This window comes from Camellia sinensis, chromosome 9 (assembly GCF_055761805.1).
Source record: "Camellia sinensis isolate YWXY chromosome 9, ASM5576180v1, whole genome shotgun sequence".
NCBI classification, from domain to species: domain Eukaryota; kingdom Viridiplantae; phylum Streptophyta; class Magnoliopsida; order Ericales; family Theaceae; genus Camellia; species Camellia sinensis.
In genome coordinates, this window is record NC_138969.1 from 40,849,870 (window position 1) to 40,874,462 (window position 24,593).

A 24,593-nucleotide genomic window follows, 5' to 3' on the forward strand; every position below is an offset into this window, starting at 1 on the left:
AAAATTAAAATAAATATTCAAAAAATTTAAATCGTAAAAATTTAAATATTCAAAAAATTTAAATAATTTAAAATGTTAATATTTTAAATTTAAAAACAACTCTACACTCAAATCATAACCAAACACATAAAAAAAAACTCAATTAAGAAATTATTTTTAAAACTCATAACCAAACACATAATTTGAAACTCCATACTACTTTCACAACTCTACATTCAAATCGTAACCAAATACATAACAAAAAAATTAAAATATTTAATTTTTTTTTTATAAAATAGAGTTTGAATTTATTTTTATAAAATATTTTAAAATTAAAAAAATTAAAATCGTAAAATTTTGAAATTAAAATATTTAAAAATATTCAAAAAATTAAAAAAATCGTAACATATTTAAATAATAATTATTTAAAATATTTAAAAAATTAAAATATTTTGAAAATAGTTTTGAATTATGTGTTTGGTTATGAATTTTGAAAAGTAATAATTATGTTTTGAATTGAGTTTTGAGAAATAGGTGTAGAATTATGATTTGAAAATTCAAAACAAACAAGACACTCAAATTGGATAAAACTATGATTTGAATTGCCTACCAAACGGAGGCTTACTCTTTCTGTGTCCCTCAATCTTGTTCTCTGTCTCTCTCCTTGTTCTTCTCAATCTTGTGCTCTCTTTGTTTCTTATTAGCGGTTGCCACACGTGATGCGTGCGCAATTCAAATAAATATAAATAAAATAAAACATTCATTATATATTGTGTGTTAATTAAGTGGTAAGAGTCTTATTCATTTGATATAAGTCTAAGGTTCAACTCTCCTCCTCTCATCTATCTAATTTTATTTTTATTTTAAATAAAAAAATAAACACATGACAGCCTAAGAAACATAGGCCTTGTTTGGTTTGTGTTTCGGAAAAAATTTTAGAAAAAAATCTCTACAAATAAATTTTCAAAAGTAATCAAACCAAATAAATTTTTTCAATTTTTTTTTCCAAAACTTGTTTAGTTTATAAATTTTCTAAACAAATCTCTCTCCCATATACATCAAATCAATCACTTTATTCAAAACTCTTTCTCAAAATAATATTTCAAAATATCTTTTAAAAAAAAATTAAACCAAACAAATTTTCGTATTTTTTCGCCTCAAAACATGTTTCTCAAATACATAATGCCAGAGACTCCGAAAGGCTTCGCGACACCAGACGAAGGTTTGGAGACACCGCAAGGGTGTTCACTTTTGTGATAGTGTAGAAGAAGATATAGATAGAAGATAGATAGAACGATCATTGAAAGTACGTTCACTCTCTCTCTCTCTCTCTCTCTCTCTCTCTCTCAAGTTTCTTTCTTTGTTTCTTCTTGTTTCGGGTTTGAATCTGTACGTAGGGTTTCGATTGAGTTCAAGGTGCTCTCTCTCGAAAGTTCTCTCTGTTTCTATCTTCTTTCGTTTCTTCTTATTTTTTGATTTGATTCTGCTCCTAGGGTTTGGATCGACAGATGACCCTTGCAATATTCAAATTTGATGATTTCTATTATTTGATGAATGTAATTCAATTTTATTTCTTCATTTCGATTTTTTTTTTGTTGCCTCCTAAGCCTGAAAAATCAGCATGTTTTTGTTTTGTCTGATCATATTTCTCCATTTTGCCGTTGTTTATCTTCTTAGAAATTGTTGGAAACTAAAATTGAAGAAATTGAGTTTTATTCTTTAGCTCTGTTTTTAGTCCCTTGGAATGAAAATTAAGATGATAGTTTTATGCTGTACATTTTTCTGATGATATTTATAGTTTTTGCCTCTGTTTTGTTGCTGAGAAAATGCTGGAAAAGAAAAAAAAATGCAGTAAAGTTGTTGACAAATTCTCATGAGACACGGAAGTTTTTGAATTTGCAGCACCTTATAATGTGATTATTGGTTTAGATAAGGTATATGATAGGTTTCCTAGATAGCATTATGAGCTGCTATATAACGTGGATAGTTTTGGAAAATAAGGAGTATTAGTTAGATATGTTGATGTAATTAAAGATATATATGTATAATCTTGGTACGAAACAGAGAGATGATAATCTTGGTCAAAGGGTCCAAACCGTGATAGAAAAGTACCCTCCTTAATTTTTTTTCCCCTCGTGGTTTCTTTGCTTCTTAATTTTTTGTCTTCTTGTGGTTTTTTTGCTCCTTAATTTTTTTTCCCCTCGTGGTTTCTTTGAGTGCTTACTCACGGAACTCACATCACTTGATCTGGAACAGGGGTATTCCTGAAGCTATGCTAGAAAAGATTGCAAAAGTGGCATCACAAGAAGAAGAACGGAAGGTTCTGTTTGTTTTGCACTGCTTTTCTGGTTTTTATCTATACTAGATATATGTTTGTCACATAATTTGGCATCATCAACAACACACACACAAAAAAACAAAAATGTAATTTATTTATTTATTTTTGATTATTTACGTTATTATTGTTTTTGCAACCTTGGTTGTAAAACTATGTTACTTGCACATTTTCGGTCCTTACTCATGGAGAGCACCATTTTATTTGGAAATTATATGTATTGAAAAATTAGGTATATGAAAATAATGCCAAAGGTTATGTCTTTACCCAATCTTTCCCTCCCCCTCCTGGCTGTCAGGATTGGGTTCGCTTCTTCATAACTTCTATTGAAAAAATACTGTAATTTTTCTTGTCACAATTATGTTATTTCTTATCTTTTTGGCATTGGGTTTATGCGTAGAATTTACAAGGTCTACTTGAAATAAATGGTCCTTCCTTCCTTTACTTTTATCTTCTTCTTCTTCTTCTTACTGTTAAGTTGTAACTTGTAATGTTTTAGAATCATCTGTAAAAATTAGTACGATGTGTTGCTTGCTTGTATATGATGATATTTAAGTGATTGACTATTTTGTGTGCATGTATTTTTTTTTTTGGAGGGTCATTTAATTATTTTGTTTATTGAAGTAATTAAGAATAGGGGGAATTACGTCCCCGTGGGACAATTTTATTTTATTTTTTTTAACACAAACATGGAGACGGCTTTTCACTTGTACCTCATGACAAAATCACTTGCACCCCACATTTTTTGTAATTTTTTTTTCTCTCTCACTATGTTGTAATTAACCCGTAAAAATAAGACTATAAATGTTTCTTATGTAACGTTGTATCGTGCTGTATCAAAGGTATATTTTTTAGCTTTGTGTTAGGCTTGTCTTCTCGCTTTCACTTACTTTTGGACCTACTTTGTCCCAGGATTTTTTGAGGAAGTCAATGTTCTCAAGCCTTAAAGATAGAGGTGGTGAGGACCGGGTCTACACAGCTGCCAAGGGGGCTGCATTCTTAGCCCATAATAGTTTTTCTCGTATTAGTTGGACTAGAGTGGAGGACGAAGTGTTCTTGGAAGACCCTGATGCATTAATACATGTGCAGTGGGAGGTTTTGAAAGCTCTTATGATTCTTGTATTAAGTGTTTATGATATGGTAATTGCTCTGGCTGAAAAATTATGCTTAGCAAGTTTGAGATTCACATTCTTCATCATTAGATTGCTTAGATTGTTTCATATTGCATTCACACACTGCTTTTTATTTATATAATTGCTTAGTATGTGTTTGTAGTTTGACCAAATGTGATGACATTTTTCACCCAGTTCATAAATTGGGTGGTCAGATTACTTGTTTTGTCAATTATGTCCAGACCTTTCCCTTGTCATTGACGTCTTCACTCTCTTGTGTTAGTGATTGTATTTGGCATTGTGTTCTTTTCTATTCTGTCTCTTTATCCCTTCACTTTTACATGCTATTAACCTAAACCTTGTTCCCTTCTATTGTCATTTTTTTAGCTTTTGTAATTGTATCATTATACAATCACAAAGTAACTTGTTCAGGTAGATGCTCCTTATTTTATTTTCTTTACTTTTTTTTGGGTCTCTCTCTGTGTATGTATATATATATATGTATGTATTTTTTTTAAAATTTGGACAGAAATAAGCTCAAAATATATCAACATAATGCTTTGACTACGGCTGATGCATATTCATTCCTATTTCATTTCTTCGTGGAAAACACCTGTACTGATCATCCTTTTTTTCCCATCCTTTTTTTTTTCCAGGAAGATTTTATTCGAATTGCTTACGAGGAAGAGTTGAATGCTGAGCGTAATAAGTTTATGTTTGATTTATTCAGATTGCACAAGGTTTGTGTGAGCCTCTTGAGTTCAATATAAGTTAGTGGATTGTGGCCATGGACCTATCAAATTATAATTACATAGTTGACATTCATATTTAAGTTTGATTTTGAGTTTATTGGTTTGTCTAGCTTGATAACTGAAATTGATATTGCAAACAAGTTGATGGTGCAACTTTTATTGTTACTTTATAGACTACGAACGAAGCTATTCTGGCCATTGCTCATTGGGAGATGAAGTTGGATGATTTTATCCTTCTTCATGAATATGATGTTAATAGTCTCTTAGAGGTAACTGTTACAATTACATGTCACTGTGTGACATTGCTTTTAGTCTTTGTAACAGCCAGAGTCACTTATTCAGAGATAATAGAAAAACGTATTTGTGCAGCAACAGACAACACCACAAGACTTGCTGATCCATAAGGTAACACGTTATTTTAGTCCTTATTTATGCTGTTGCCCTTGTAATCCCTAGCCTTCTTGTTATTAATCTCCTTTTGTTCTGACTTGTAGCTGAAAAATTGGTTATTGTGATGTGTTAAATTTGTCTTCATTTTTCTTGGTATGGGTATGCATGCTTGAGAATTGTAGATGATTGTTTGAGGCATCAAACAACAGTATTTTTTATTTGAACTTTAAATGGCATTACTAAGTAATTTTATATATGTATTTTTTTTTTTGCTTTGCTCCTTTCGTTGTTGTTTTTCCATAGTTCAAGTACACTCATCTATCATAATTGATTAGTTATGCAATGTTTTGAATATGATTTATGTTGATGTAGGATGTGCGTGTGTCTGAACTCTTAATCCAATGTACGATGATTGTTATGAAGCAGTTGCGACCATTGAAGGTACAAGTGTGAATCACTTTTGATTTGTTTCTTAATATTGTTAAAATCCGCCTACTCTCCACCTACTTCGCCCACTTAAACCTACTCCACTAAACCTAACCCACTACACCACTACCACCTCACCTACTCCACTAAACCTAACCCACTACACCACTACCACCTCCACTTCACCTACTCCTTACCTACTACACACTCACCCTCTTCTATATATAGGAATCATGAATCATTGTAATAAATAATATACAACAATCAATAATACAATCATTTCTCTTTATACATTAAATTTCTACATGGTATCAGAGCAAGGTTAAGAGTTTAGTATTTTTTTTCGCGTCACCGGCGGGCGGCAACCTCGCCTTGGCCGCCCGCCGGACCTCAACCTTGTCCGCCGGACCTCAACCTATTCAGCTTATTTTCTACACAAAACCTTTCCCCATCTTATGGTCTACAACATGCTCATTTTAACCTAGAAACTCCAAGATCAATCCTCAAGTAGAGATTGGAGTGGTTGCACAGGCTACTTTTTTCACCTTATTGGAGATATCGATCCACGAATCAAGGGTCTTGAGAGCTTTGCCAGATAGCAGTGCTTTGCGAGCCAGAGCTACTCCTTCGGCTAGAGTGTTAACACGTCCACTGACCAAGAGGGCCGCACCAGCATTTAGCATCAATGCATCAGCGATGGAGCCTTCTTCTCCAACCCAACTCCATGTTAGAGAGAGACTGAGAGAGTTGGCCCCTTGTGTGCTTATCCCTCTTAGCCCCTGATTCAGTGCTCTTTAATTTCCTTCCAACAAATACCACTTTCTTTGTCTTTTTCACTTACATCACATGGGCTTGTTCCCACTCTCTCTCCTCCTATCTCCTATCACTTTTCTGAACACTATCCTAAGCACTCTGTCTCCACTCCCTTTAACGTATTATTTTTCTTTCTTTTTCTTTCTTTTTTCATTTTCCTTTTCCTATATCTATCTATATATATATATATTTTTTATTCCCACATGCACTTTATGATGCAACTATTTTTTTTAATCCACCCACTCAAAGCCGTCTGAGCATAGCATTCCAGCAACCAAGAATGGTTGAAAGAAACCTCAAGCTCCACTCACCACCCTTTTTTTTTTACTTTTCTTCTTTTATTTCTTAATTTTTACTTACATCACTTTACACCCACTCTCTCTCCTCACTTTGCATCCACCGCCCAAACTTTTTTTATTATAAAGCTTCTTGGTGCACTCCTTGTTCCCCACTTTCGTTATTTTATATATATATATATATATATATCTCTTTTTATTATATTATATTAAAAAAAAAAAAAAAAAACACATCATCATCTCTCCTCCGTTTGCTTTCAAACTCCATTATTTTTATTTATTTTCTCCAAACCACTTTCCTTATTTTCCCCATCTTTCATTTTTGATTTCAATTATATTTTTTATTATTTCTTTTTTTATTTTTCTTTCACATTATTTTTCATCTTTTTCCAATTCCATTCATACCATATAGCTTTGCACACCAAACCATATTTTATTCATCTCAGGGATCAACCCCGATCACAATTTTACACAAAAAAAAAAAAAAAAAAAACAACGGTTTTGTTTTCTGTTCTGCAGACGGCCACACACCGACATCCCTTCTCTACTCTGCCGCCGGTCTCTTCTTTTTGCCTCCGTCCTGGGCAGTCCTTGACGGTGCTGCCTCTGTGTTTTCCACGCCGCCCAACACGTTCACTCCCCCATACTCTTCCACTGCAGCATATGGCGGCCCTCCAAATCGGAACATCACCGTGGCCTTCCGCTTCAGCTCCTTATTTTCTGCCTTTAGCACACTTATCTCTGCTCGCGCATCCTTATACATGCGTTGGAGCAGAGCCAGCTGGGAGTTTAACTGTTGCACCTCATTTGTCCTGCTCTGCAGCCGGTGTGACAAGTTTGTGACCGCCGTCATGGTTTCCACACATGACTTCAGAGTATACTGATTGGCCTCAATATCAGTTTGCACCGCCATTTTTTGCTCCACCGACCGCATCGGAAAGTTCAACGGAGCAAACACAGAGGTGTTTGGTTGAGGTTCACTGGCCACCGCACCAGTTCTCTCTCTTGTTGACTCATTGAGGTCTGGAAAGAGAGTGAGCAGACCACGGGAAGACGAAGCCATTTTCTGGACAACAGAGTGTTACAGAGTGTCTCTCTCAGAAATCTTTCTCAGAAAACAGAGTGTTACCGAGTATCTCTCTCAGAAATCTCTCTCAGAAAACGAAGAGTTTTTTCAGAGTTTTTCTAGCAGGTTTTTGTCTCTGCTTCCAAGCCTCAGCCTCCGCTTCGGTTTATAAAGACCATGACAAAGAGGCCGACACGCGTTCTGTCGATCACGTGCATCGCCGCGTCTGGCGCGCCTTTTGATGGCACGCCTTTTTATGGATTGGGCACGCCTTTTGATGGCACGCTTTTTGATGGCACGCCTTTTGAAAGATTGGGCACACCTTTTGAGGGTGCGACTTTTTGAGGGTCCGACAAGACTCTGTAAACTGTCCCGACATTGATTCCGGTTAGCTCCTTCAAGGGTCCGACAAGACTCTGTAAACTGTCCCGACATTGATTTCGGTTAGTTTCTACAAGGGTCCAGCAAGACTCCGTAAACTGTCACAACAACTATCACAACATTGTCTGCTACAACGGTCCGACATGACCCCATAAACTGTCTTCTACATCGGTCTGACACCGCCATCCAGTGTCCTCTACACCGTTATGACACCACCATACAGTGTCCTTTACAACGTTATGACACCACCATACAGTGTCCTCTACAACGTTATGACACCCCCATACAGTGTCCTCTACAACGTTATGACACCACCATCCAGTGTCTTCACCAATGGTCTGACACGATCATACAGTATCTCTTATCCTCTTTTATTTTTATGTATTTTCTTGTTTTGTTACTCTCTCCAAACTCAAGTTACCCCCTTGAGTTTGCGGGGGGCTGTTAAAATCCGCCTACTCTCCACCTACTTCACCCACTTAAACGTACTCCACTAAACCTAACCCACTACACCACTACCACCTCACCTACTCCACTAAACCTAACCCACTACACCACTACCACCTCCACTTCACCTACTCCTTACCTACTGCACACTCACCCTCTTCTATATATAGGAATCATGAATCATTGTAATAAATAATATACAACAATCAATAATACAATCATTTCTCTTTATACATTAAATTTCTACATAATATTTTCTGCTACTTCACAATTAGATCACTCAAAGGTATTAACACTGAAGAACTGTTGATAAATTACTAAAAAATGTTTACCAAAATATTGTATTGAAGTTTAGGATTGTTATATATGTTTGTGCTTCGTCTTCGCAGTCAAATGTATCGTTCACTTTGCATTTGCGGCTTGCTCAAATTAATGTCTCCGTGTAAAGTGGATAGTTCATTCATCATCCTGAAGTCAGGTTTGAACTTAATGTTATGTGGTTATCATAACATTAATAAGATTTCATTTTTGACTTTTTGAATTTAAAGATTCTAAAATTTAAATTAGATTCTAAATATTTTTAAATGAGATGTGGCTAAAATATGAATAAGGCCAAGTTTGGCATGTCTTGAAAAAGACAAAGTCAAAAAGTCACTATCCTATTTAAGTCACATCACCTCTCTAACACATCACTTCAAACCCAACCCAAACCCAACCCATATTTCATAAAAAGTCAAAAAGTGCACTTATTTAGATCATCCCAAACAACCCCTAAGATTTTTTTCGACTTTCTATTTCTATTAAAAGGTCTTTAAAATTTCAATTTACATATATGGGGAGATGAACCAATAGTTTTATGCCACATATATTTATTAATTTTCAAACCAAACAAAACCAAAGCAAGCCTTAAGTCCCCATTAAATGGGGTCGGCTGCATGAATCCTTCTTCTCTATGCGACTCTATCAAAGGCCATTTTGTTAGTCAAATTAAGTAGATCCATATTTTTATTTACAACGCTAACCAACGTTAATCTATCTACCTGGTCCCCTAACACTTCCATTCTACCGTCACTGCATTTCATCTTTTCACTACCGTCTCTGTTGGTCTCCGTTGAATATGACCAAACCATCTTAATCGATTCTCTCTCAATTTATCTTCTATCGGTGCTACTTCTATCTATTCTCGAATACACTCATTCCTAATTCTGTCTTGTCTAGTCTTGCCACACATCCACCTTAGCATCCTCATCTTATCTACATGTTGTTTCTTGGTTACCTAACACTCCGTCCAATACAACATCGCTGGTCTAATAGTCGTTTATAAAACTTACCTTTTAGTCTAATGGGTATTTGTTTATCACACAGTACCCCAGACGCACTTCTCCACTTACACCATCCTGTCTTAATCCTATGTGCCACATCCGCATCAATCTCTCCCGCTGTTGTGATAATCGATCCTAAATGGCGAAAATGTTTACTCTGAGGTAGTTCTTGGTTCTCAATTTTCACTTCTCCTCTGCTTTAATTATTACTGTTATTAAATTTGCACTCCATGTATTTTGTTTTAGTTCTACTTATTTGCAATCCTTTAGATTCAAGTGTTTTTCTCCAAGTCTCCAACTTTGTGTGAACTTCTTCTCTAGTCTCATCCACTAGCACGGTATCGTCTGCAAAAAGCATACACCATGGCATGTCATCCTAAATATTTGTTGTCAACTCATCCATAACTAAAGCAAAAAGATAAGGACTTAAGGTAGATTCTTGGTGTAACCCTACAGTGATAGGAAATTCATTTGTCTCTCCAGTAGACAATCTAATAGTGGTCACCATCCCTTCATACATGTCCCTAATCACATCAATGTAACCTTTTGTCACCCCTTTCTTCTCTAGCACCTACCACATTATATCCCAAGACACTCTGTCATATGCTTTCTTAAGGTCGATAAACACCATATGAATGTGTTTTTTCTTTTCTCTATACTTTTCTATTACTCTCCTCAAAAGATAGATCACTTCCATTGTTGACTTACCTGGCATAAACCCAAATTGATTCTCTGACACCTCTGTTATATCTCACAATCGGCGTTCCATCACCGTCTCCCACACTTTCATTATATGACACATTAGTTTGATTCCTCTATAGTTGTTGCAATTCTGGACATCTCCTTTATTCTTATAGATTGACACTAAAATACTCTTCCTCCACTCATCTGGCATGTTCCAAGTCAACAAAATTTTGCTAAACAACCTAGTCAACCAAGCAATCTTTTTTTTACCCTTCCAAGCTTCAATAGGGATATCATCGAATTCTAAAGGCTTATTTGATTTCATCTTCTTAAGTGTAATCTCCACTTTAAAGTTCCTAATCCTGCGATAGGTCTTGGTTTATCGTATTACTGGCCATTTCTTCTCCTATTGACGTACTTCTATGTTCCTCATTTAGTAGTTTCTCAAAATAGTTCTTTCATCTTTCCTTAATCTCTTCATCTTTCACCAATACTTTAGAATTCTCACTCTTGATGCACTTAACTTGATTAAAATCTCTTGTTTTCCTCTCCCGTATCTTAGCAAGTTTGTATATCCTTTTCTCTCCCTCCTTACTGTCTAGTCTAGTGTATAGGTCATCATAAGCTTTCAACTTAGCCTCTTTTACTATTTTCTTGACCTCATTATTAGCCAATCTATAGCTCTTAAGGTTTTTCTCAGTTCTATCATTCTGTCGCTTTTTAAAATACTTTTTTTTTTTTTGCCTTAACTACCGCTTGAACCTCTTCCATCCATCACCAAGTTTCCCTAGAGCTGAGTTCCGTTCTTTTCGACTCTCCAAGAACTTCCCTTGAGATCACCACCAAGTTTCCCTAGAGCTGGGTCCCCTTTTTTTCGACTCTCCAACCACTTCCCTTGAGATTCTCCTCATACAATTGGCCATCGAGTTCCACTTAGTGTTAGCATTCTCTTCCAAGTCCTAAGTATCTTCCTTATTCATTATATTCTTAAATATTTCTAATTTATCCCTTTTTTAGGTCCCACCATCTCGTCTTACGACGCCCACCATTCTTCCTAGCTTGGTATTGCCCTTTGAAACATAAATCTAGTATCAAAATCCTATGTTAAGAGGCCAAGCTCTCTCCAAGACTCACCTTACAATCATTGCATTTTAGGCGGTCCACTTTTCTTACTAAGAAATAATCTATTTGGTTTTTAACTGACCCACTCTTAAAGGTTATCAAATGCTCCTCCCTCTTTTTATACATAGTATTGGCCACCACTGGGTCAGAAGCCAATGCAAAATCTAAGATACTTTCTCCAGTCTTATTTTTGTTACCAAAACTGTATCCGCCTTGCACCCTTTCATAGCCTAGTTTATCTATGCCTACATGACCATTAAAATCTCCACCTATAACCAGGTTCTCTCCTACAGGTATCTCCTGTAAGATCTCATCCCTTTTGCTCCAAAATATTTCTCTTAGTCTGATCATCTAATCCTACTTGAGGGGCGTATGCACTAATAACGTTAACTGTCTTCCCTCCAATAACTAGTTTAACTAACATAATCCTATCCCATTTTCTAATGACCGTCATTACATTCTCCACAAGACCCTTGGCAATTATGATTCCTACCCCATTCTTGCGTCTATCCTGACCACTATAATACAGCTTAAAACCAGCATCCTCAATTTCCCTAGCTTTCTCACCCGTTCACTTAGTTTCTTGTACGCAAGCTATACTAACTCTCCTCCTAGTTAAGGTTCCTATATTCCAAGTGGCTACCCTAAACCTGTAGTTTTGGACTAGGTTCTTTACTCGCACTCGTCTAGAAAAACGTGGGAATCTTTGCCCGTTTTTCACCACACCCAGGCGTCGATGCGGCGCTCCTTGCTCACTTTTCGAAACACCTGGAGGAAGGCGCTAAGCTAATGCGCCACTTGAGGGGAACGACCTAGCATTTAAACGATTCAAAGTAGGATTCATTGTCATAAGGGATCCGAGTGGCTTTTTTACGTGTTGGCTGTCGGCTACTTAACACACAACCCTCCTCCTTTACCTGGGCTTGGGACCGGCGGAGTTGTTAACAACACTGGCGGAGTTATATTTATTAATTTTCAAAAATAAAAATTTAAATGAGATGCAATTTAAATATAGATAAGATACTATTTTGGCCTTTATATTTAAATATTTTAAAATTTTCAATATAATTTGGTTGGTCCAATAGTTATTTGTCATATGTATTCTTCTCTTTTAAAAATAAAAAATTAAAAAATTAAAATTCTGATTTATTTTCTATAATAATGTCATAAATTAAGGATTATTTATTTATTTATTTCCATAAATAAAGTAATTTGGAAGGTAGGAATTAATAAATTTGAAATGTATTGCAATAATAATAAAAAATTCAATAATTATAATTAAAGTTGAAGAGCCAATGATTTTATGACACATGTATTTTTGTATTTTTTTAATTCAAAAATCTAGAAAAATTGGATTAAGAGTTTTGAGTTCATATAGTTATGAACGTTTTTTCCTTATATAATTTTATTGATTATTTTTTAATTTCTCTCTTTTAAACCAGAGAAATTATGCAATGCACCTAATGATGGAATTGACCCAAGAGAAGTGCCGTGGTATCACTAATGTTCTATTGCTGGAGCCTTGGGGGTGCTTCGATTTCTTGGAGCTGCATAGGCTTGAGCCGCCTGTCCAATTTGTTGGGCTTGATGTACTTGCTTGTCAAATACTTGAAGCCATGGACCAGTTAATAGAATGGAAAGGGCTTGAGGTAATTTGTTTTGCTTGTGGCAAATATTGTTGCCCGTGCCATAATCCTTAGCACACATTTTTTTAATGTATAACTGATGAGTATAGCCCTGTTACATGCAAGAGTTTTTTTGGCGTTTTCCCATTTGATGTGGCAGATTATTTGCATATCAGGTGGCATATTCCACTTAAAATGAGCATATTGTAAATTTAGGATATCACTGAATAGTGGCCCAGTAGTTGCAATATTTGTCTACTTTTGTGGGTTTTGCAGAATTATTGTGCTTTGTATGAAAGTTTTCTGTGGAGGATTATGAATTCTTTGCACCATTGCAATTTTACCATTTTCCATTCTCCTTTTGCAGTTACACAAGTCCATGAAATCAGCTACATTTCCCTTGCGGTCAGGTGTCTTTGGAAATTGTACAGAAGAGGTAATTGAGGTTGTTGGACATGCTGACTGTGAAAGAAGGTCAGAAGGACATCGTTTTATTAGCTCACATCATCTTTTATTGGGCCTGCTTCGCACAAGGATTGGAGGAAGTGTGCTGAAGTTTGTGCAGTTACGACAAGCTCTTGAGCAACCTGTGAGAAATCCTAGATATCGCATATACGGGACAGCACAGTGTTTAGCTGGTAAGAATGCTTTTGCTTTACATCCAAATTCACTTACTGATGCACTTCTAGATAAAAGCATCTTTATCATTTGAAATTTGACTTGTAAATAAAAAAATCTTACCAAATGCACTTACTAATCTCCTTAATTTGACTACAAAATGGCCTTTGGATAGAGTCGAGTAGAGAAGAAGAATTTATGCAGTTAACCCATTTGATGGAACTTAAGGCTTAGCTTGGTTTGGTGTTCGATTATGAAAAATAGTAGGTTGAATCTTTTAATGTGTATGCTTTTCATAAATTTGGTGTAGGTGTTGACAAAATACAACTTGAACACCTGTTTTTAGCAATTATGTTTTTAGAGCTTGGGAGAAATTTTTTTTCTTTGGGAGACGAAATAATTGAGATTATAGAACAAGAAGATTTGTCTATGGATGAGTGCGTCCTCAAACTTGGCAACCTGTGCTTGCTTGAAGGACTTAAATGTGCCCCGCAAAAGGTATTTTTCTTTTTCTTTTCTAGAAAGTAGAATTGTTTGTTATATCATATCTATAACCTGGTTTGTAACAGGAAGATTTGTCAATAAATGAGCCCATCCTCAAACTTGGCAAGCTGTGCATGCTTGAAGAACTTGAAATTGATCTGGGAAAGGTATTTCTATTCAAAAAAAAAAAAATTCTCTGGGAAAGTTATTTTTGGTAGCGTTTGGTTTATAACTCAAATCATGATTTGGATAATTATTTTTTTTTTTTAAAAACCTATAATCAAATACACTATTCAAAATTAAATTTAAAACTCAAAACCAAACTCTTTTCAAAACTCTATTTAAAAAAAAAAAATCAAAAAATTATCTTTTTATTTTTATTTTTGAAGAAATATATATATATATATATATATTTTTTTTTTTTGAAAAAAATATTTTGTTATTTTTTTAAGTATTGGCCAAATAATTTGTTGTGATTTAGAGATATATGGGCAATCTAAATTTTTTTAAAATTTAAAAAAAAATTAAAATATTTAAAATAATAAATAAAAAATATTTTAAATTAAAATTATATATTTAAAATTAAAAATAAAATTTTTAAATATTAAATAAAAATATAACGCACTACATATTAAAATAAATAAATAAATAAATAAATATTTACAATAAAAAATAGTTTCCCTAAAAAAATAAAATTAAGAAAAATTTAAATGTTTTAATAAAAAATAAACCTAAAAAATTTCAAAATACAATTCAAAAACTCAAAATTTAATGTACAATTCAATTTTTTTTTTTTCAAAATTCATAACCAAACAAATTTGGGTAAATTATTTTTAAGACCTATTTGGAAGACTTGTATAAAATATGGTCCTATGAAAAAACTTATAGTCTAATAGCTCCTGTGGTTTTACTGTGGACACGTATACCCCTAATCTTCATTAATTAATAATCTGATTAATGATAATATCGTATATGGAAAATCCAATGTTGCCATAGATTGTGATTATATTTTTATAGTTAGAAATTTGAAATTCAAAATAATCTAATTAATGGCAATACCATATATGGGAAATCGTTACCATAAATTGTGATCATATTTATATGGTTGGAAATTTGAAATTCAAAACATAAATGTAACATTCCAAACTCAACGTGACATTCCCAAACCAAATGTGACATTTCCATATGCTTCTGAAATTCAAAATAACTTGATTAATGGCAATATCATATATGGGAAATCCAATGTTACCAAAGAATGTGATCATATCTATATGGTTGGAAATTTGAAATTCAAAACATAAATGTAACATCTCAAACCCAATGTGACATTTATAAACACAATGTGACATTCTCATATGCTTCTCATCCCAAATCCAACACATGTAACATTTCAAACCTAACGTGACATTCCAATACTCCACCGTTAAATTATAAATAATGTAACTTCCTAAATGTAATATGGAACATCGCAACCCAACCCATGTATTAAACCATCATCACTCCCAACCCAGTGTAACTTTAACATCGAGTAATGGGATTCAATCCACCTTCAATTACAAACCCAAATCCTCAATAATTTTGCGCAATGTATTGTGACATGTATGTAAACATTAATTGCAATAAAGACACGATACACATTCAAACACATATGCAATCGAACAAACACACGTCATCTACTACATGATATATGTGGATTAACGTTACACACTAAATGTAATATGCATTGTAACACGATCATCCAGGTCCTAATGTACAATTGCCATCCTATGATGTGGTTCACATTCGACATCCAATTAACAACCAAGATCAAATATCCCCAACCAAACCATGAACTCATACACATCACTTCACACATCAAACATATCAAAACGTATCAACCATCACAATATTAAATACACACAAGCCTGCCCAAATGTGATATGATGAATGAGCAAATAGTGTACAATATGGAAACAAATTAGGGGTATCATAGTACACTAATATCATTCATTTATAACTTATAGGATCTTATGGAACACATTCCTATTTAAATAGGGCTTCAAACTCTAAAATAATATTTATAGGACTTCACATTAAATAAAGTCTTTCAAATAGGACTTATAAATAATTTTCCTAACAAATTTTTCTTTTTCAAAACTCATTTCAAAAATTTAAAACTCAAAATACAATTTAAAACTCAAATCATGATTTAAAAACTACCAAACAGAAGTTTATTTTTCTTTTCTAGAAAGTAGAATTGTTTGTTATAATCTATATAGCCTGGTTTGTTTCTCATTAATCCGTGTGAGAAAAAAAAATGTAAAATTGTTTGGAGCATGTTTTATTTATCTTGATGTTAACAATCCCCAAGAAATTTTCAACATTCTTCTTTTTTCTGTTTTTGTTTTTTTATTTTTAAATTTATTTAAAGTGCTAGTATACTTTCTTTTTTTTGCTTTTTTTTTCTTAAGTTTATTTTTATGTTCTCTCTCTCTCTCTCTCTCCACTTGTTGAAGGATTTCCGAAGCAACAGCTTGGACAATAACAAAAATGCATGGAATGCTGGCTTGAGTAGCAAAAGATTTGATGTGTTCTTAGAAGGTAAAGTAGCAAATTTTTTATTTTATTTTTTGTATCTGCAAATCATGTATCTTTTTTTTAATTATTGTGTTTTTATTAGGTCTATTGAAGCTCACTAGAAGACAAGCTGGAAAGACTTCTGAGGGCAGTGTTTGGGGTTTTATAAGTAGTGTTTCCAAATTCTGGGAGCCACAAGCTCTCAAGCTTCGTGTCTAGCAGGACTCTTATGCACTTTAGCAAAGGAGTTAATGAATACATAGTCCTAATAATGAGATGGTGGGCAAATTATACCATTTCATTGGTTGGGCACATGAACACGTACTCTATGTGAGCTATTAAATAACTTCTGGTATATTGTTGTATTGTGTATTTATGTTTGTGGGGGGCATGGTTCGGTTTCATGATTTTATTAATGATGTTGGGCTCGTTTATATTATGATTCATCATTTTGTTCATTTTTGGTCATCATTTTGTTTATTTTATTTTATTTTATTTTATTTTTTGAATTGATATTATTTATGCTGTGTTTGCATCTGTTTGAACCGCTTGCATGATGATTGTTGGGCCATTAACCTTACTGGTTTTCCTATCCAAAAAAAAACCCTTCCTCATTTTTATTTTTTATTTTTTCAAATTAAATAATTAGGTTGCTTTGAAAACAGAATGTCAAAACAACATAGTTGTTTCAATCGGGAATAAAAAAAACCCAAATTGGTTAATGGTTCAGGATTGTTGCTCACCGGTTGGGCACTAATTCTTGTGGAATTTGATCGACGAGGTCATATGAGCCATGGCTCCTATTGTTAGTGAGTAGTGGCAGATCCAGTTTTTACGGCTAAGTTTAGGTGTGTATATATCTATATCTAGATTAACGTAAAACTTGTGTTATGTACAATTTTAGACTAATTTAAAATTTTGTTTTGAAATTAAATAAAAATAATTTGAAAAAAGAAGATATGATTAAGAAATTTTACCTATTTTTAACTGGGTTACACAAAAATAATGTTTGAAACAAAAAGAAACTTTTGTTGGTGTTTTATTCTAACTATAATCTAAATCTAATCTAAAATGACTTTAGGAAGGCGGAACAATGTGATTGTTTTTGACCCTTTGTTTGTTTGTTTTTGTTTTGTTTTGTTTTTTTTTTTTCAGTTCCCAAAATATCTTTCATAACGTAAACTTGCGTCTACAGACGTGTCACATCTTCAGCCACCTGCATTACCAATCGTTGCCTAAAAACCAACACACACTGTTCTGTTGGAAAATTTGAATTTAAATTTACTCTAACGGTTGTGTCTCTTGAGATGGAAGGGTGTGTCCTTTTGAAGGGTCACAACTTTTCTAAAGAGTCATGGAGGAATTTATAAATTCCATTCCTCTCGCTTCATTTTAGCGCAGAGAATTGTCATTTTCTTCTTCACTTTGCATTTATTCTTCATATTTCTTGAGTCTAATTTCCTATAAAGAGAGTTTATACACAACGAAATTTGCTAGGCTTGCAATAGTAATGCAAGACATTGATCGTTGTATCCTGGGAGATAGACGTCCATTGAATCCTAAGCACCGGTGGGAGGACGAATCTGTCTTAAGAAAAGAGTGTCACACACTCGACTCGATCAGGTTTTGTCTTTTTATGTACTGTAAGTTCTATCACGTTATTATGTTGATTTATTTTGATTTCTGGTTTTGCCCAAAAAGCGTTTGCATAATTTTAAATTATATTTTTCATATAGTTTGGTACTAGTTTTTCTAACAATCTTAAGACAGAATTTGTGCCTGTTTATGTTTTTTGGTACAATATAATTGATTTGCCCGATCTTTTCATAACTGGAATTTGAAAAGAAAAATCTGAGAAATGTTTCTTATTATTTGAAAAATCTTAATCTTTTTTATGGTCTTGATTGTTGCTTATGATTGAGAATTTATTACATACATATGTGTGTGTGTATGAGGCATTGAAGGTTTCTAATAGGGGTGAGCATGGTTCGGATTGGTCTGGATTGGGAAAAAACCAAGACCAATCCATTATCTACGGTTCCTGAAAAATTAAAACCAATCCAATCCGTTTAAATTGTGAAACCAATCCGTTGAAACACGGATTGTATCGGTTTAGGACCATGGATTTAAATAATTAAATAAGAAAAAAAATATAGACATTACATTTCCATTCCAATAGCAACATAGCTGCTGAAAACCTGTAAACAGTATTATAAGTAAACAACATCCATTCCAATAGCACATCCATTCCAATAGCATTTCCATTCCAATAGCAACATAGCTGCTGAAAACCTGTAAACAATATAAGTAAACAACATCCATTCCAATAGCATTTCCATTCCAATAGCAACATAGCTGGTGAAAACGTGTAAACAATATAAGTAAACAACATCCATTCCAATGGCATCTAAACTGGAGCGAACAACATCCATTCTAAGCAAACATCATCCATTCCAAGCAAATACACATCAACAATAGTAGATAACAACAGCCAAATTCAATAGTAGTAGACATTACATTTCCCTTTTCCACAAATTCTAGGCAAACAGATATAAAGTAGTTTTAGACAAAAACAAATAAACAAACAAAGGCATGTTGACAGCAGCACATCTTAAGGATGACAAACAAAAGCACCACAACAGCGCAGTGGCAGTAGCAGCGCAATAGCAGCAGTAATAGGTGATTTCCAGCAGACGAAATCACTTTCTAGCAGCTATGTTAACATTGGTTAGAGCCGTAAAAAAATTAATTTCAGTTTAAAGTAAAAAATAACACAATACATGAATGAAATTTAAATGATTAATTGAATATTAGAATTCTATTACCTCTTTCTATGTCCTCCAAATCTGCAAAGTTTTCTTCTATCTGAAGTGGCAATGGCGAAGCACGCAACCAATCTTGTGTACAAATTAAACTTTCAACAAGTTTTGGAGTAAGAGAACTACGAAATTGGTCAAGGATACGACCTCCTGTGCTGAAAGTAGACTCAGAAGCAACAGTAGAGACAGGGATGGCCAAAATATCCCTCGCAACATGAGAAAGAATTTTATATCTTGAAGAATTTGTCTTCCACCAACTTAAGATGTCAAAGTTTACGACTTCCTTTTCACAAGATTCTTCCAAATACCTATCTACTTCTGACTTTCCTTCATCACCTTCTTCTTCCTCCAAAAGCTTTTGAAATTTTGTCATAAGAGACACTTGGTGCTCACTTGCACCAATGTTTACTTGATTAACAATGTCTACCTCATGAACCATTTCATTGGAAGATGAAGCAACTGTCTCAAACTGTTTATACTCATCAAAAATGTTATTCAAAGTCTCTCTTACTTTTTGAGTGAGCTCACTCACCATGGCAGGTTGATAAACTTCAAAATAACAAAACCTCACATACTTCAACTTATAACGAGGATCTAACGCAACAGCAATCAATAACATCATATTTATTTTTTCAATTTTTCCCCAATACTTGTCAAATTTAGTCTTCATTTTTATTGCCATGGCTTTCAAAGAAGGATCTAAACTCTTTCCCCATTCAGTTAAGGCACTTTCTATAGCACAAACTTCAGTGAAGTACAATTTAGAAGTGACATACAAAGAACCAGACAAGCGAACAGTTGCATCATAAAACTTTTGCAAAAATTGTGTAAAAACATGAGCATCTTCCCAATCTTGAGAGGTGGGAGGTCCATGATTAAGTTCTAGTTTGAAATGTGGATCCTCATCCTCTGAACTCTCAAATACTTTTTGAAATTTTGTTGCAACATCTAGCATTAGATATGTGGAGTTCCACCTAGTTTGAGCATCTAGACACAACAAGCTTTTACATGTTACCCTCTCTGTTTCAGCACATGTCCTGAAAAATTGCTCTCGTTGTGGAGAACTCCTTACATACTTCACCGCATCACGAATTCGAGTTATTGAATCTTTTATTTCACTTAACCCATCCTTGACAATTAAATTAATTATATGGGCACAACACCTCATATGCAAGTACTCACTCCTTAAAATCAAAGAGTCATTGTTTTTTGAAAACTTCCTTTTCACATATGCAATAGCTACATCATTTGCACTTGCATTATCCACAGTGATTGTACTAATCTTCTCTATGCCCCAATCAACTAAACATGATTCCACTGCCTTACCAATTGCCTCTCCTTTGTGACTAGAAATCACACTAAAGTTGAGAATTCTTTTTTGCAAATTCCAGTCTTTATCAATAAAGTGGGCAGTTAGGCACATGTATGAAACATTTTGTAGAGATGTCCATGAATCCATAGTGAGACAAAGTCTATAGTTTGTATTCTTCAACACATTTTTCAATTTTTTCTTCTCACTACAATATAAATCCACAATATCCCGTGCTACTGTAAAGCGTGAAAACTTTTTGAAATTGGGTTGCATCACACTACAAAATTGATGGAATCCTTCACGCTCTACAAACCCAAATGGCAACTCATCAGTGATTACCATTTTAACAAGTGAATCCCTACATGCTTGCTGATCAAATTTCCAAACTCCAAGAGTTTTTTCACCTTCAGTTACAGATTGAAATGCCAAAGTCTTTTGTTTTTTATTTTCTTTATTCTGAGGGGACTTAGGACAATTTGCAATATGTTTTCTCAAAGTGCTAGTTCCATTTGCACTAATCCAAGCATAAAAAGCTTTACAATGGTTACATTTAACACATGCAGCAGTCTTACTTCCTTCTTTAAAAATTTTGATAAAATGCTCCCAAACTTCAGAATATTGTCTAGCTTTTGGCTTAGGAGGAGGGGGCATACCTTTGAACCAGAAGGAGTTTCAGGCTGAGGATCATGTTCTTTATCAGATTGAGACTGAGAGAGGTCAATTACATCATTTGTGTCTCCGGTACTTGACATCTATCAAATAAGAGAAAGAAATAAATCAAAAAAAAAAAAATTCTTTATAAGTCTATTCATTTATCAATTCAAACAATACCTAGACAGATTCATTTTAGCCCCTTTTTCTTATTGTGTGGCTGACAGAATATGAAAAAGGAACTGACACAATGGATGTTTGGTTTGACTCAGGTATCATAACTTAATGTTACACATAACTTTGTTTACTATTGAAAAAAAACATGGATTTTCTTTAGTATTTTTGAATATTTTCTTACCTTATGGCATTATAAATATTCTTTACAGTTTTATGATTTGTGGTCTGGCCCATCTGGGTCTTGTAAAAGTTTTACTAAAAGTTACTTTATTTTTTTTTCACTTGGATAAATAATTCTAGTAACAAGTGAGCAACTGTTTCCTTCAGTATTTTGGCAACATCTTATTATTGTTATAACTCTACAATTGGAACCATCAAGATTCCTGTGATTCAAACCCCACGCTACAAAAAAAGAAAAAAATCGAAGTTGGAACCATCAAGATTGGAAGATGAATCAATGGGATTCTTAGGAGATGCCTTTGATAAATTTTTTTGAACTATTTCATCTAGGATAATGTGAAGTAATAAGCACAAATTAAGCACATTAAAATGTTGCTGAATATAGAGAATGCTTTACACAAAGCTTTCTTTGCAGCATCCTATTACATGTTAAAATTTTGAGTGGCTGATTTTTGTTTATGTTTGTTTTTTGCTGGTTCAGTAAAGTTTTCTTTATTTATGTCTTTATGTTCAAAACACAATAAGGAAAAGGGGCATTTTGTTAATGGTTCTGAATTGATAACCTAGACAGATTGCATTGTTTGCATTGCAATTCAAACAAAATAGGGCTCTTCATTCACAATCTTACAACAGAAAATATCACTTTAAAGCTTACTGCACTTAGCAAATAAAAATACAAAATTCAAGTACTCTCAAATTAAATACTGTCTAGTTCAAGAATGAGAGGAATGCATACTGTGGATTCTTAGTTACATACAGAAATCAAAGAAAAAACATACACTGTGGATTAATTTTTTTACTTACATTTAAAAATAAAACAAACAACAGAAAATAGAGATGAAATCAGAAAAAATAAATAAAGATAGAAAACAGAAAATAGAACACAGAAAAAAAATGATAAAAATAAAATGAAAATAGAAAACAGAATAAAAATAAAAATAAAAATAGAAAAAATAAAAATAATATCTCTTACTTACATTTACTGAATCCATTGTAGATGACATGAACAATCGATTTGAGATTAAATCCACCGATCTGAGATAAAATCACAACAGTGTATTGTGTATGTTTTTTCTTTGAGATTAAACCCATTTCAGTGTGTTAGAGAGAGAGAGAGAGAGACAGAGAAAGAGAGAGAGGAGCTCACCGAGAGAGAGAGACAACAGCTATAGCTACCGATCTGATCTGAGATGGATGATCTGGGAACAAAGGAACAAAAATAGTGTCACTGTGAGAGAGAGAAAGAGAGAGAGAGAACTCACCGAGAGAGAGAGACGAGCAGCACACCGTCGCCGATCTGATCTGAGATGGATGAGAGTGTGAGAGAGAACTCAGTCTGAGATGAGAAAGAGAAGTGAGAGAGACACCATCGACAGAGAGATGAGATGAGGCGTGAATGAGAGAGGCGTAAATTAGGTCACATTTTAGTTTTTATATGAGAGAAGAAATTATATTGTGTGGCAAGGTATATAGTATAAATATAGATTATTTTTAGATGGTCCGGATCGGTTCCAATCCGTAACCGTGGGGTTCAATCCAGAACTGATCCGTGGCATACGGATTTTGAAATTTTCAATCCGAAACCGAACCAAAGATTCAAAAAACCAATCCAAACCTATCGAATTGGACTGGACTGGATCGGATTACGGATTTTACGGATTCCTTGCTCAGCCCTAGTTTCCAGTATCTTGGGATGATGGCTTTTTAGCCAAAATCTGTAGTGTGGGTGGTCAAAAAAGTGATATAACCCACAATGAAGTAAATTGAATAATAAGAAGGGTGAGGTTCTTCCTTGATTAATTTTAATCGATTACACATACCTCTCTTCTCTCTATTTATTTCTCCATTGAAACACCACACCACAAAACACAAAACAAAGCCGAAATCGAATAATTGGAACGTTGTAGAGCCGCCACAGAGAGAGAAAAGTCTTCTACCGTTGTAATCTCGAACTCACCTATGTTCTCTCCATCTAGGGCTTCGGCTACAGAAGCCTCCGAGCAGGCTTAATAGGGCTTCTAATGATTGTACGGTTTCAACTTCGTCTTCATCTTCTTCTTCGTCGGCGCTGTTGAAGAGGAAGAGGCCAGCGAGGTTGGATAATTCCAAATTCGGGAATGGGTTTTGGTGGTGGTTGTGTGGCGACGCCGGTGGTGGGAGTGGAGAGGAGGGAGGTTGTGGAGGCTGAGAGTGATGGGTATTCGGTGTTTTGTAAGAGGGGAAGAATGGAAGCCATGGAAGATAGGTTGTCTGCCCTCCTCAATCTTCAAGGCGATCCCAAACAGTGATGTGTTAATGCCTTTGAATCCGTCATTGGAAACGGAGAAACCAATCGGCATGTTGGTGCTTCGTTCAAAGGTGCCATTTCATTTTTATCCCAAACTGTTTGAAACTTTTAGTTGGGTCCTTAATCGTTGAATTGAGTTTGGGTATTCCTTTCATCCAAATATCAAATCTAATGGTTTATTTATTTATAAGCAAATTCTTTTGTCGTTTATTAGTTGAACATAATGATCAACTTTTTGGAAAGACAATTGGAAATGTTTTAAATTAAAATTTTCTAATTTAAATTAAATATATAAATATGGCATGTATGTGTGATATTTTTTAACAAACTCATAACATAATTTGGTGAGATGTTATATTGTGGTCCCAGTCCCAGCTATGCTACCTATAACACTTTATTGAAGGGTTATTGCCTAATTAATAATGTGGACAGAGCACACGATGTTTTCTACAATGGCGAATTCTGGTGTTATGCCAAATAGAGTTTCGTGTAACTTTTTAGTACACGCACTTTGCAAGAAAGGACTATTGAAGGATGCTAGGAAGCTTCTTAAAGGAAAATTAGATGAAAATTGTGACAAGGGAAGATCAAATTTAATCCATAGCACTGTGCTTCTGTCACTTGTTGGTTATTTATTTGTTTATTTATTTTTATAAATAATAATCTCATAAAAATGGCATTAGGGGGATGCCACCAGAATACAGCCACTTGATTGCTTTATATTTGCTTAGGACCCTTATTATAGGATGGACCGCTAAAT

At 34.1% G+C, this 24,593-nt stretch overlaps 1 protein-coding gene across 14 annotated transcripts; it reads left to right on the forward strand.

Moving 5' to 3' along the window:
- The first annotated feature begins 1,149 nt into the window (after positions 1-1,149).
- On the forward strand, positions 1,150-16,865 carry LOC145789292 (uncharacterized). Of its 14 annotated transcripts, none has more exons than XM_082886644.1 (13): positions 1,150-1,285; positions 2,236-2,299; positions 3,227-3,454; positions 4,083-4,166; positions 4,352-4,447; positions 4,530-4,583; positions 4,941-5,009; positions 12,568-12,774; positions 13,118-13,388; positions 13,679-13,866; positions 13,938-14,018; positions 16,347-16,431; positions 16,511-16,865. In XM_082886644.1, exons 2-13 carry the CDS (start codon positions 2,252-2,254, stop codon positions 16,624-16,626), a joined length of 1,527 nt encoding a protein of 508 aa, XP_082742770.1. In that variant the 5' UTR covers positions 1,150-1,285; positions 2,236-2,251; the 3' UTR covers positions 16,627-16,865. The 14 variants fall into 14 exon arrangements, with proteins under 14 accessions (XP_082742770.1, XP_082742772.1, XP_082742774.1 ...); XM_082886646.1 differs by having other exon boundaries at positions 4,548-4,583; XM_082886648.1 differs by having other exon boundaries at positions 4,554-4,583.
- The last annotated feature ends 7,728 nt before the right edge of the window (positions 16,866-24,593 follow it).